At 45.3% G+C, this 14,740-nt stretch overlaps 1 protein-coding gene across 2 annotated transcripts; it reads right to left on the bottom strand.

Moving 5' to 3' along the window:
* Positions 1-862: 862 nt before the first annotated feature.
* Positions 863-12,387, bottom strand: GPRC5A (G protein-coupled receptor class C group 5 member A). Of its 2 annotated transcripts, none has more exons than XM_006110406.5 (4): positions 12,233-12,387; positions 4,804-5,874; positions 3,640-3,698; positions 863-2,927 (listed from the first exon to the last, which is right to left on the bottom strand). In XM_006110406.5, exons 2-4 carry the CDS (start codon positions 5,726-5,728, stop codon positions 2,835-2,837), a joined length of 1,077 nt encoding a protein of 358 aa, XP_006110468.3. In that variant the 5' UTR covers positions 5,729-5,874; positions 12,233-12,387; the 3' UTR covers positions 863-2,834. The 2 variants fall into 2 exon arrangements, with proteins under 2 accessions (XP_006110468.3, XP_006110467.3); XM_006110405.5 differs by having other exon boundaries at positions 12,168-12,324.
* Between the last annotated feature and the right edge of the window lie 2,353 nt (positions 12,388-14,740).

Raw genomic sequence — 14,740 nt, 5'->3', positions numbered from 1 at the left:
TGATTCTGTGGAGGGGGTCTGGAACTAGCAGGTCAGGTGGCTGAGGCCCCATCACTTTTTATTGGCCGTATGGATGAGTGATGTGGGGGGAAGGCAGAAAGGAGCAAGTGGGGTTGGGGTCCTGGGGGGGGGGGGAGACAGTGTGGGAGGAATGTTGCAAGGGCGTGGGCTCAGGGCGAAGGGGTGGCATGAGGGCAGGGCCTCAGGGGAAGGAATGGAGCCTCAGGGGGAGTTTAGGGTTTTGATTTTAAGGAATAAAATCAAATTGGGCTAGGTCCTGGTTTCCTCAGAGTGGTGCATGCACCTCAGAGTCTGTCCAAGTGTGTCAACACTAGCAGCCCTTGCACTTCTGAGTCTTCATTATCGTTACTCCACTGCTGAAAGAAGCAGGTGAAGTGCTTTTGGCAACAGAGGACCGAGGTTAGACTCATGAGTGTAGTCTACATTAGCGCTTCCCCTGTTGCCAGCTAGCACTGATGGGGAATTACACCTCTGAGTTTTGCCAATCCAGGCAAGGCCTTTGTTTTAAAACCACAGAAACTAAGATTACCCGAGTGCTTCAGATAACAGCTCCCTGGTTTAATGAAGAAGGGAATGAAGGCAAGGAACCTTCTAGGAGGAGACCACTACTATGGAGTTTGCTTCCTCTGTTGGTTCTCCAGAACCTGAATTTGTTGACTTCAGCTGACACTGCAAGGCCTACTTGTTTCCCCAGGTGTTTTTTCTAGAGTGTGAGTGTTGAGTTAGGGTTGAGTAAATAGGTAGAGGTGAGGAATTCAAGGAGGAATCCAGGAGGTCCCTGCATCTTAGGACAATGGCTGCTATCTACTATCAATAAATCTGGTGCATGCACCCAGAGTATTAGACGGGTACGCTTTTATAAACTGAAATGAACAGATACACATTATTATTTCTTCTTATTTATTATTAGTTACATCCTGACAGCGTGTTCAGTGTGGAACAAGGCACAAATAATATAATCCAGATGCACGCACATGTGAATGCATAGCTAAAACACTCACAGCCTTCTATACACATGGCTTGTAGGGCCCAGTTCTTCATTTCTTGGGCAACACACCATCTGAATGATCTTTTCCTCCTGGAAAAGTAGCACAGAGAAGCCAGTGCTACAAAATCTTCTCCAAGAGTGCAGCACCTTACAAGGATCACCCTGATCCACAATGACAACCTCTAGAGGGCTCGGTGCTTGATGTCTCCACCCTGTTCCCTCTGGGCAGCTTGTGCCAACTCACTCACAACAAGCCATGGAGTGTCACAAATGACAAATACTGGCCCCTGCTCCTCCACTGCATTTGCAGATTCATTTCACTGATGAAGACTGCCAGTTCCTCTGAGCCAGGCTTTGATTAAATATCCCATATATAAAGTACTAAATAAATATAGAATCATTAGCCACTAATGTCCCAAGCCTGTTCACATGGAGATGTCGGTGTATTTATATATAAATGTCAATCGAGGCTATTTACAAAATGTATCGCAGACGCCAGGAAAAGTCAACTCTGCAGACTCCTCCCCAGGATGTAGCTCACACCTGCTTCTGGGAAAGAGAGAGTCTGCCTTCCCTTCACTCCCCTCCTGGCTTGGGAGATCAGGTGACCAGGAAGCATAAGACTCAGAGCCTGGAAGAACTGGAAGCCAGTGTTAGAAAGGAGGTTTGGGGAACAGAAATTAGTCCCGGGTAGATCAGATTCCTAGAGAGTAGGAGTCAGTGCTGGGAAGGAGCTCTGTGGGGGTCCGTTGGCAGTGCTGGAAAGGTTGTCTGGGACTCAGTGGTGAGCAGAGTGTCTAGGGAGGGAGCTGTTAGGATTGCTGGCCAGGAAGGGTACGTCTACACTGCAGCGCTATTTTGGGATACTTCTGGTATCCTGAAACAGCTATTCCGCATCTTGACAGCACACCCGTTATTTTGAAATCTTTCAAAATAATTGGCATACTATTCCGACATCCCAGTAAACCTCATTCCGCAAGGATTAAGAGACTTCCAAACAGACTATCTTGAAATAAGCTACGCAATTTGCGTAGCTCAAATTGCATAGCTTATTTCGAACTAAGGGTGCTGTGTAGACATACCCAAAATGTGGAAGGTTTCACAATTCAAATGAAAAATAGCAACCCCAAAACTTTTCATTAAGTGCCCCCACCATCATTTGCCAGCCAGGTCTATAGGGGTTGGAAGGAAGGAAGGAAGGAAGGAAGGAAGGAAGGAAGGAAGAAAGAAAGAAAGAAAGAAAGAAAGAAAGAAAGAAAGAAAGAAAGAAAAGAAAGCTCTCCCAGCCAGTTCTAGCTGTGTGACTCAGTGCAGTGGAAGTGGAGAGATGGGAGAGGTTGCAATACTTGGGTGGATCAGTGCTATATGGGTCAGGTACTTCTAGCAATACATGAGACTATGGTACCTGAATGGGGAGGCAGTTGCTTGTTTCAGTTTAGCAGCTGACAGAGAGCACAGAGACACCAAGGTGATCAGGGCTGAGGGGCCTAGGGTCAAAGTCTCTGGGCCTTATAGCCTCATAGCCAGAAGCTTTGGTGCCATCAGGAGGCAAATGAGCTCGGTCACATGGATGAGGGCAGGGAATGGAGTGAACAGGGGCAGGCAGGGGATATATGATTAAAGTGCTCTGCTGGGTGAATGGAAGGGAATTAAAGTGCCGTATGTGTAGAGTCAAAGGGAGGTGGGGAAGAAAAAGGGCCCATCCCTTTCATCTGCCACCACCCTGCCAGTCTGGTTCTGTCTCTTTAGCAGGATAGAAGCAAGCAATGGCCTTTCCTTCCACCCTTACTGCCTGCGCATTGTCTCTTGGCTTCTCACTGAGCTGTTACTTGGTGCCTTGCCCGCCGGTGTAATCCTCATACGGACTGGCCCGAGTTTTAGGCCGGGGGATGGAGAACTCCTGCTGGGGCGGGAGGTTCTGAAAAAGAAACAATCACGTGATCAAACTTCAAAACCGGAGAAAAGTGAAAATGGGATGAGAATAAGTAAAAGGGGAACTAACTGCTACACTGAATATCAGGAGCCACTTCCTGAGAGCACAGACTGCTAGGCTGCGGCGCACACTGCCAAGAGAAATGGCAGAACCCACATTGCTCGCTGAGCCCTTTGGAGCCACACTGGACTAAGCACTCTGCAATCAGCTGTGGAGAACAGTCCTGTATTGGTCAGGGCGTGTGCAGGGCAGGGAGTGCGGATAAGAAATGAACCATTAGGCCTCGCCCAGCTCTGACAGATACTGTCATCCCTGTGGGGATAGTGAGTTTTCACTGAGGCAGATGTGGGGCTGTCCATAAATGACACCTTAGAGATGGGTGGTCCCTTCATTTTGCATGTGTGTTCCACGGGGGTGAGGAGTGGGTCCTGAGAGGCACCGAAACGTGTGTTACACAACTAAGGGATAGCCCCTCACCTGCCCAGGATGGATTACACTGCCAGTACTAATAGCCAATGAACACCACAGCCTCATCCAGATGGGGCCACCCTTTCTCCAGATGAGGACATCAACCCCAACTCCACATGCAGGGCCCACCCATCTCTGCCTATCCTGTACAGAAGGTAGCTTCATATAAAGCACTCTGCTTAACCCCTCTCCCTGGTTAAATAGATATAACAAGAAGAGATGTCTTTACCTCCATCTGAAAGTGAGCATAATGTGGAACGTAGGGTGGGTCCTGGTTGTTTCCTGGATCTAAAAACAAGAAGGAAAAGGGAAGAAAGCAGCCAGTAAGTGTCACAGTGTCAGGGGCCTGGGGGAGGCAGTACTGTATGGGGAACTGCCGATGAGGGTCCTCTAGGTAACCAGCGGGCAGGAGGAGTGTGAATTCCAGAGGTGATTTTACCATTTCCCATTTTCTTATCAACCAGAGGCTGAAGAGAAGTGTTGTAAGAAAAAAGACAGGGGAGGGGTACTGAAATTTCTCTCTTCTTCAATAGAGAAGAATTTCTTCTGTTGTTTTCCCTACATCCCTACAAAAAGTCATACACAAAAAGTCCTCCCATGTGCAGATTTAGGCAGAGTCCACCCCCTCAGTGTTCCTCTCACACACACTGCATGACCCCACTGCAGTGTTTGGTGCGAGGCAGGTCCTTTCCCTAATACATTCTTGGGAAATTGCAAGGGGAGTCTGCTATCTAGGGCATGAGTGTACTCTGAGCAGCAGATGCACGCCTTGCAAGTGATCATTTCCCTTACCTTCGGCCCTGGGAAGCATGAACTGACATGTGATGGCCCTGTGCCACTGCGAAAGAGATTCTCATAGAGACAATTTCTCCACCCTGTCCTCAGATAATTGTATTTTCTACGTGGATCTTGGAAACTAATCAGAACTAGGAAAACCTGTTTACCAGGGTGACCTAGATAGCTCTGTAACTCCCAGTGCTGGTTCTAGTAACTAACAAACAAACAAACAAACAAACAAACAAAAACTCCCTGCATGTTTACCCTCCTGGTTTTCTCAACTTTTAGTAGGGTCTCCTCAAATCACCTCTGTGTCTTCATATTTATTTAATTGCCTGCTTGTTTGCCCCTCTCCCCCATTCTTTGCCTCCTCCTTGTCCATAACCTTGTCCTCTCTTCAGGAAGGGAAATTCTCTTTCGCCTGGGTTTCCCATCCACCAAACTCTTCCTCTTCACACCTCTCAGTCATTTATCATTGTCAAATCCCTTCTTAAAACCTCTCTACCACTTCCAGCACACGGCTGGGCTTCTGCATGGCTGGTACTCTCTCTTCAGCATTATACTGCACTGCAAGAGAGGACACTGCAATGCGATGTAACAACCCACTTCATCATACCTGTTGCGATCTCCTCCTTCATATAGGCTTGGTTCTCCACTCCATAGGTCTTTTTCTTCATGAACGTAGGTTGGCAGGAAAAGTCTTCCGCAGGATAGTCCTCAGGCTTGCGTGGGATGGTGAGGAAGCAGAATTCAGGCACTATGTATATCATCAGGAAGACCCATCCGTTGGACACCAGAGCAATGCTGATGACGGGATCATCCCAGAGGGGCTGTGTCATTAATTCTGGGTTGCCTCGCAGGAGCATGGTGATCCATACCACCCAGATAGCGATGGAGAACAGGAGAGTGATATAGATGTGGGCACCGTGCCTCCTCCAGCCATTGTATGTCCCACAGAAAGTGAACATGGAGACCAGGATGGTGAGAGCCATCAGGAAGAGCACGTAGATCAGAAGCATGACAAAGTCCTTATTGCGTTGTTCTACATTCATCTCAGCAATGTTAATGTTTTGTCTGGCCACTATGATGACTACATATATTATGGCTATAATAATCTGCACCAGAGTAAGGCTAATGGCAATAGCCAACAACACTGGGTACTGAAGACCGATCTTCCCTCTCACCAGTTTGACAAGATTGAAAGCATGAGTCAGGAGGCAGGAAAAGCAGAGGGCGAAAAGAACTCCAAAGAGGAAGAAGCGGGTGGGGCCAGTCCGGACATTGAGTTTAATGATGAAAGCAAAGGTGAGGCTGAAGATCCCTAGGGTGCCGAAGAGGAAAAGGAAATAGATGGGGATCATGCTTCGCTTGGTGGCATCTTGGACTTTACCGATGACGATGAGTAACGAGAGCATGAAGATGATTGTGGAAATGATTCCAGCAGCAGCCACTGATTCCAGGACAATACCCCAGACTTGTTCAGTGTCACACAGTAAGTAATAGTCAGGGTGAAGATTCTGGTTGCAGCCCGGAGGAGCCATGGTGACTCACAGAACAGCCCTCAGCAGGGACTTGGGTTTAGTGTACGGTGGTTGATGATGGTAGTGTCAGATGATATCAGACTAGAAAATCTGGTGCTCGGTTCTGGCCTTAACCTCTATGACTCTATGAGTATTCTTCCAATGATCTGCAGAAGAAGTTGAGACAGCAATGTAGCATAAACCTTGTTAAGTTAAGACAGTAGGGGTATGTCTAGACTACATGGCTCCGTCGACAGAGCCATGTAGATGAGTTTACTAGACACAGGAAAATGAAGCGGTGATTTAAATAATTGCCGCTTCATTTACATCAAAATGGCCACCGTGCTGTGCTAATCAGCTGTTTAGTGGCACAGCGGGGCAGTCTGGACGTGCCGCGGTCAATAAAGGAAGCTTTTGTCGACGGCTCTGGTATGCCTCGATTTACCAGAGCGGTTGACAAAGTCTTCCCTTGTCGACCGCGGTGCATCCAGACTGCCCCGCTGTGCCACCAAACAGCTGATCATAACAGCGGGGCAGCCATTTTCATGTAAATGAAGCGGCAATTATTTAAATCACTGCTTCATTTTCCTATGTCTAGTAAACTCATCTACATGGCTCCGTCAACGGAGCCATATAGTCTAGACATACCCTAGCTGAGGAAAGAAGCAAAAAAATGTCCAATGCCTATGTCTGTGTACAAGTCAAACTATTTGTAAGGATTACTGCATACAACTGACCAGTGGCTCATCTAGTCTGGCATAACATCTCTGGCAGCGGCAGGTGCCAAGCAGACCTTAGGGAAAGGTGAATCATCCACTACTGTCATCTCAGAATATCTCTAAGGGTATGTCTACACTGCAGATGTAGATCGAAGCTGCTGCTGTCAATCTGCCAGGGTTCGAATTAGTGGTCTAGTGAAGATAACTAAAGTGAGAGAGGCACTCCGGTCGATGCCGATAACTTTGCTTCCACAAGGAGTGAGGGAAGTCAAAGGAAGAGTGTTCTTCCTTTGGCTTCCTGAAGTGTAGACAGCACCAAAAGTCGAGTTAAGCTACTTCGACTTCAGCTACACAATGAATGTAGCTGAAGTTGCATATTTTAATTCGACTTTGTCTTGTAGTGTAGGCATATCCTAATTGTGCACTACTGTAAACTGATAGGAGAGTTTGTTTCGGGCTCTAGTGGAATGCCCTGAATCATAAAGATTGATAAGCTTTGCAACTTTTCCCCTAGGTAATGGAGCAACAGGCTTTCTTGCTATTCATAGACATACTTAATCCTTTCTTGAAATTCAGTAAGATACAATATTTGACTCCATAGCCTGTAGCAATGAGTTGCTAAGGCTACTTATACATAGCATGAAAATATATTTTTTCTGTTAGTTTTCATCTTGTCTTATTCAAAGGATCCTCTTGTCCTTGTTTTATGGGAAGGGGTGACCTGAAGCCCTTGATTAACTTTCTTCATTCCTTTAACTATTTTGTGTGCCTTCATCATAGTTAGCTTAGAAATGAGAAGATGGAGAGGGGACATGATAGTGGAAACGGGTGCCAAAAGGAGGAGGGAGACAAATTGTTCTCCTTGGCCTCTGATGATAGGACAAGAAGCAAAGGGCTTAAGCTGCAGTAAGGAAGGTGTAGGTTGGACATTAGGAAAATCTTCCTGTCAGGGTGGCTAGACACTGGAATAAATTGCCTAGGGAGATTGTGGAATCTCCATCTCTGGAGATATTAGGAGTAGGTTAGATAGACATCTATCAGATGATGCTTGGTCCTGCCAGGAGGGCAGGGGACTGGACTCAATGACCTCTGGAGGTCCCTTCCATTTCTAGCATTCTATGATTCTATCATAGCTCCTGTACAACCTAAACAGTTTTGATGGTGGGTCCATACCTCCCCTCTCCAAAAAATAAAATAAAACCCACACATAATTCCTAAAGGGTAACAAGAAAACATTTTACAAATGCACTAAAAGCAAGAAGAAGAGCAAGGACAGAAGAGACCTATTGCTCCTAATGAGGGAGAGACAATAACAAAAAAATGCAGTAATGGCCAAATTGTTAAAATATCATTTTTGTTTCACTTTTCAGAAAGGATAACAGTAACCAGATGACTAATATAGTGAACATTGATATAAATGGGATAGGATCTGAGGCTAAAATAGGAAAAAACAAATTCAGAATTACTCAGTCCAAACTTATGTTGGTATAATTACATTATTCAGAGGTGTGGAAAATCCACACCCTTGTGTGACGCAATGATATTGACTGAACTCCTGACTCAGATAATGCGAAGTCAATGGGAGAGTGCTGTGCTGATAGGACAAGCTCTTCCATCAGTAGGCAACATCCTTACTAAGTGCTACAGCAGCACAGCTACACTACTGTAAGTGTAGTAGAGAAATCTTAGGTAAGCTGGATATCTTCAGGTGAGCAAAACCAGATAAGCAAAACCAGATAAAATACATATAGAATACTTAAAGAATTGGCTGAAGAGATCTCTGAGCCATTAGTGATTATCTCTGAGAACTTGTGAAGGACAGGAGAGATCCCAGAGGAATGGAAAAGGAGATACCTATCTTAAATAGGAGAATAAGGACAAATTTAACTTTGGTACCCTGAAAGATAATGGAACAGATAATCAAACAATCAATTGGTAAGCATTTAGAAAAAATAAAGTAATAAGGAACAGTCAATATGGATTTGTTTGTCAAGAACAAATCATGTTAAACCAACTTAATATCCTTCTTTAACACAGTAACAAACCTTGTGGGAAGTGGTAGATGTAATATACCTCAACTTTAGTAAGTCTTCTGCTACTGTCTCACATCCCACTCTCATAAACAAAATCAGGACACATAGCCTGGTCCAAGACTAATCTGCTATAAAAAGGGTGCACAACTGGTTGGAAAACGATACTCAGAGAGTAGTTATCACAAGTTCACTGTCAGACTGGAAGGGCATACTGAGTGGATCCCACAAGGACCTGTCCTGGGTCTAGTTCTATTCAATATCTTCATAAATTATTTTGATAATGGCATAGAGAGTATACTTATAAAGTCTGCAGATGATACTTAGCTGGGAGAGGTTGCAAGCACTTTGGAGGACACAGTTAGAATTCAAAATAATCTGGACAAATTGGAAAAAGGTTATGAAATATATAGGATTAAATTCAATGAAGAGAAATGAAAGTACTACACTTAGGAAAGACTAATCAGTTGAATAAATATAAAATGAGAAATGACTGCCCAGGAGGGATCTGGAGGATTATAGTGAAAAAATGAAATATGAGTCACCTATGTAATAGTGTTGCAAACAAAGGTAATATCATTCTGGGATGTATTGGTGTGTAAGTAAGACATGAGGAGTAATTTTTCCATTCTACTCAGCGCAGATAAGGCTTCGACTGGAGTACTGTGTCTAATTCTAGGCACCACACTTTGAGAAAGAGGAGAAATGACCTTATGCATAAATATTGGTTTTGTTTAGTCTGGACAAGAGAACACTGAGGGGGGCATGATAACTGTTTCAAATATGTAAGAGCTTCTTATGAATGGAAAGGTGGTAAATTGTTCAGAACCATTGAGATCAGGACAAGAAGCAGGGGGCTTAAACTGCAAAAGGGGAGATTTAGATTAGACATTAGGAACAACTTCCTAACTGTCAGAGCAGTTAAGCACTGGAACAGATTACCTAGGGATACTGTGGAATCTCCATCACTGAAAGTTTTTTTTCAGAACAAGTTAGATAAACATCTGTCTAGGATGGTCTAGCTCAGTGTTTCTCAAATGGGGATCTGCTGCCCCCTGGAGGAATGTGAGTCCTTCCAGCACTACAGCAGCCCTACCTACCCTCTCCCTCCACTTTGAGAAGTTTTTACACTTTTTGAACTGACTCCCCACTTGGAGTTATATTTTTTGCTTGCATCCCTACACAAGCCAGACAGCTGGGTGGCCTGCTAAGTCAGGTGTGGGGATGGCATTCCCTCCAAGTCTCACTGTGCAAAGCTGGCTTGAGTCTGTTGCCAGCCTTACTCCCTCTTCCCCCCCAAATAGGAGTCATACTCTAACTATGCCCCAAGGTTCCACCCCTGGTCTGGAGCCCTGAGTCCCTGCTAGGCCCTGTAATTTTTATAGCATACTGAAGAGTGTCTCGGAAAAAAAATAGGTTAAGAACACTTGATCTCGATAATACTTCATCCTACCTCAATGCAGGGGACAGGACTAATCTAGATGATCTATTAAAGTCCAACATTACATTTATACAATTTCTATGTCTGTTCGGCGCTAGAAAACACATCAAGGACCCCTGTTCACCCCAGATGCTTCCCCATTGCTACAGGCCTGGACAAGAGTCCCACTGCTAATGCTGTTAATGTGTCAGAAGCATTATTCTTTGTGTCAGGCAGTAGTGATAATGCTCCGAGAGTCCCCAGTTCATGACTCTCTGTAGGATGCATCTCTAACATCCCACTATGTTCAAACTCTGTTATTAACTAGTGTTACAAGCAACTGAAATGGGGGGGGAGGGACTTTGCCCTCTTCTTTCTGATGTGTAAAGAAAAGTTGCATCGTCCTGTGATGGTTATTGTTAGGTGCAATCCCCAGACCACAGTTTTATTTTTTTCTAAATTATTTTCTCAGTCCTGGGAGCCTTTACATTGACTTCAATGAAGCAGGACTGAGTCCTTAAAAAGCATATTCTAGAAAATCCAATGAGGATGAGATCCTTGAATTTCACATGAAGCACATATATGCATGTCCCAGAGTGAGCTGACTGGTAATAGTGTATTGCACCTTTTCACAACATCTGCCCCCCATAATATGGGAAATGCAAAATGCATTACTCTCTAAAAAATAGTTACAAAAAATGTGTGTGTAAATATACAGGAAAACGGTAAGTCCACAGAATGCCCCAGGAGTCTGGGGAGAATAGAATCAAGGTGCAAAGCATGGTGGTATTAAGTTGTCACCAGATCCCACCACTAAACCTGAGCTGTCTGAATCACCACTGTCACTGCAAATGATGTTCATTATGAATCGATCCCTTTAATTAGCAAATTGTTCACAAACAAATCCTGATTTGTTCTAATGTATTTTCTGAGCTGGGATGACAAATTTTCTTTCTGTAGGGTGTTTTTCAACCACTCCCTGGGGCTATTTACTCTGTGTTTGGACACCTAAATCGTAAAGCAGAGTGTCCGCTCCCAGTGTGGAGGACTGAACCATTTTAAACAAGAGTCTGACCAGTCACGAATGGTGAATACTGCATTTCATCTGGAGATTTTCAGATGAATTGTCATTCATTAAACTTTTGGGATTTCTGATCATTTGCACAAATACCTGGCAGTTGTCCAATCACTTGCGAATAAGGAATAATGTGATCCCATGAATCTTAGGGAAGCAAATTCACACAAATATTCACACCTCAGAATATTTTAGTTTTGACCAGCTCTAGCAGACAGACAGACAGATGGGGCACAATATACAGACAGCTGGAGATTGCAAGCACGGGACACAGAAACAAGCATGGGACACGCAGACAGGGAGATCTACTGAACAACATACACTGTGAGGAAAACATTAGAGAATTACCAGGACAGCACCCAGCATTGAACACACTCTGACCAGATGGAAAGAGCTTTAACATCTTTGAGATGGAATCAGAAGTCACTTGCTAATTTCTCTTCTCAGAGGTATTTGCTCTAATCAGTGATTACTTGTGCAATAACATCGATACATATGGCTGTCCATAGCCATTCCTGAGACCTGACATCTCTTTAAAAATGGGAAGGTGCCCTTTTCCGAGTGTGTGTGCATGCACATGCGCATATGAAAGTTCTCAGGGCGTGCGCCTCTGTCCCCCGCATCTTAGGCTGGAGCTTCAGGGACACTTCTAAGCTGAAGGGTCTGAGACATGCCTCCTCTAAATCTTTCCTCGTGGGATTTTACCCTCTCCCCACCACACACACACTTGAATACTGTAATACACAATACTTATATGGGCTTTACATCTGTCAACCTCAAAGCACTTTGCAAGGAAAGAGAGCAACACCATCCCCCAGGTCACAGGTGGGGGAACTGAGTCACAAAGGAAGTCTACTGTAGGGTGGGCTTCAGAACCATGTTCCTGCCTGAGCCACAATTTCAACAGGCTGCCTCCACAGCTATTGTCAGAGAGCTAACAGGAGCCCCGCTAGCCTGAGTCTGGTGACCTGGGCTGGGAGGCTAACTGTGTGGACATACCCAGAAAGACAAAGTAACTTAAATGACACAGCAATTCAGTGGCTGGGTCAGGAATAGAACCCAGATTTCCTGATTCCCCAGCCAGGGCTCTATCCACACTATCCGGTGATTCAAGGTGACCACCTCTGAGGAAGGTCTGAATTCCCTGCCTTCCCTGGAGGCTGTGCGTGAGCCCCTGCCCCACAGCTGTAGCCTGGACTGTGCAACTCTGAATTACCTGATTGGTATCCTGTGTGGAAGCCGAGACCCCAGCGACAGTGGCCGAAGGAGAGAAATTCTTACCTCACCCAGGTGGAAAGTAATACCAGCTCCTGTAATCTCGCAAGCAGCAAGTCTGCACTCACTCTAAGAGGAGCTCTAAAAGTAACCAGGGTGGGGAGGGGAGGGAGTGGGACACGCCTATTCCAGTTCCACTACTCCTGGTGCTGTTTTGAAAATAAGGTCCCGGTGCCAGGAGATGAAGTAAAAACTTCTGATGTCAGAGGGGTAGTCACCCTGCAGCAGGGTGGAGAAGGAACCTCAGGCAGGCCCAGCCCCAGGACTGAATCAAACACTATTAATCAAGGCACCTGATAAACTGTGCCTCCCTGTGAGTCCAGCCACCAGCTGGACAGGTAACTGGAGGAGTCTTGTTCACAAGAATAACAGCACAGCCCCACCCTCATCATACCTACGTATGCTTCCCTACCATGGAGCTAATCACAGGCAAAGGGTTGTAAGTGGGAGAAACCTTGCGATGAGAATGACCCTTTAAACCCCTAGTACTCTGTATCACTCTGATCCTGACCCCAAATTCCTTTTTCTTCTGTCCTTGTGCAGGGAAAGGCAGAATTCTGTCCTTCCATAGATAAGACCACCTCATCTCCTTGCTTCTGATTCCTTTGTGGCCTCTACCTCTCATTAGGGCCATCCCAAGGTGGGTGCAGGGCCTGAGGCAAAACCACCTCCAGGCATGGAGCCCAGAGTAACCTCCCCATTGCAGGTGCCGTCTCTTCCCCAAGCCCTGCCCCGTCATGCTTTCTTTCCACCACTCCGAAGCAACACGGCCTGGATTACAGAAGGCCTGGCGCAGCAGTACCAGGCGTCACTCCCCCTCCCCCCCCCCCACATGTGTGATGGGAGTCGGAGCTCTCGCTGTAATCTGTGATTGTGCAAACAAACCCATCATCATTTCCTGAAAAGAGGAGTTTCCTATTACTCACCTCTGGTGCCCCAATAAAAGGAGGACTTGGCAGCAATGCCTTGTGTGCTATCTGGAATTTGAATCGCTTTGCCACTGTTACAACTCTGATAGAAACAATAAATCAGGGCACACGTCTCCATGACAAACATCCTTTCCCAATCTCTGGCTGCGAATCATCGCCCCTGTCTAAAAGTCAGCAGGTTAGTCTGAATGCGAGAGTTATTTCGTTTTATTTATGGAGTTATTTCGTTTGAATGGTGCTTCCTTGGGAAAGTCTCATTACTATGATTTATTATTTGTAGTACAATAGGTACCTGGAAGCCATATCCAAGATCAGGCCCCATCATGCCAGGTGCTAGACCTTATTCCTAGTATTTATTATTTCTATTTTCCTAGCACTGAGGAGCCCCAGTCAGGGACCAGGACCTCGTTGTCCTAGAAGCGGAACAAACACAGAAGAAAGAGAGGGTCCTGTCCCACACAGCTTACATTCTGTTTGAGAAAGAGCAAATGGATAGCCACAGACAGGCAAAGAGTGGAATAATGAAGTCAATGCCACAGCTGTGGTCTGTGGCTAAGCTGCATGCTTTCAGCACCCTAGCAGCCATTCACAGTAAAAGGCAGCTTCTTACCCCAAAATCTGACAGGCCAATGAAATCCACGTGTATTTCCATCATCTGACTTCTATACAGCACTTATACAAAGCAGGGGGTGCCCATCCCAGTACCACGGATCCAGCCCATTTTCATGTCAATGTGCACTTTTAAGAAAAGGGGTTTTAAGTTTCTTAAAATCAATTTTGGTAGGTCTCCCTGTTAGCGAGTTAGGACAGAAGCAGGCAGTAGTAAAAATTGGCACCAGCTCTGCAGACCCAGGAGGGGATTGCTCAGATAAGCACACATGGGATTGTATCTATCTGCACCACCAGTCCTGTATTTCAGATACCTCTTTTCCTGAGTTTATAGATACTCTACATACATACTATACAATCCTGACCGCTGTAAGTGAAAAGTTAATTGCATGTATTTTAAAGAGACTACAAACCTCACCAAAGTGCCGTGTCAAGTTTAATCAGTGTCTGGGAAAGGATTTAGTGATGTCATTTTCCAGCATTTCATGCACATTATTATGATGAACTCATTCAACACCCCTAGAGCTGCATAGACTTGTGAAAACATGTGGTAACATTTGTACAAGCACCTCCATGACTTTGGAACCTATATGCCATTGACTTTCAGTGGAATGTAGGCTCCTAAGGATATGTCTACATGTTGAGATGGAAGTTTAATTCCCAGTGAGAGGAGATATCCCTGTGCCAGCTGTGAAGGAGCCATCGCACTAAAAATAAAGCGTGGCTGCGGTGGCAGAAAGGATGGGAACAGCTAGCTGCCCCAAGTGTTACTGGGTAAGTCTACAGAGCAGGCAGTTGTTTCTAAATAGTGTCAAAATACTGTCAAGCTGGAGGACTTCTTACTCCGATTCCTGTAACTCTCATTGTATGCGGAATAAGGGAAGTCAGAGGAAGAGTGCTCTATTTCGAAATAAGTGCTGTGTAGATGCTCCCAATTTCAAAATAAGCTATTTCAAAATAAGATACACAACTGACG

The sequence above is a fragment of the Pelodiscus sinensis genome, chromosome 1, assembly GCF_052426305.1.
Source record: "Pelodiscus sinensis isolate ZL-2025 chromosome 1, ASM5242630v1, whole genome shotgun sequence".
NCBI classification, from domain to species: Eukaryota; Metazoa; Chordata; order Testudines; family Trionychidae; genus Pelodiscus; species Pelodiscus sinensis.
Note: the sequence above shows the minus strand (reverse complement) of the source record. Positions and strands in the feature narration are given on the sequence as shown.

Coding starts and splice junctions, on each gene's coding strand:
- GPRC5A (XM_006110406.5), bottom strand. CDS start 5,728: ATGGCTCCTCCGGGCTGCAACCAGAATCTTCACCCTGACTATTACTTA. Junction 3,699..4,803: donor GAAGGAGGAGATCGCAACAG/GTATGATGAAGT, acceptor TCTTGTTTTTAG/ATCCAGGAAACAACCAGGAC. Junction 2,928..3,639: donor ATGCTCACTTTCAGATGGAG/GTAAAGACATCT, acceptor TTTCTTTTTCAG/AACCTCCCGCCCCAGCAGGA.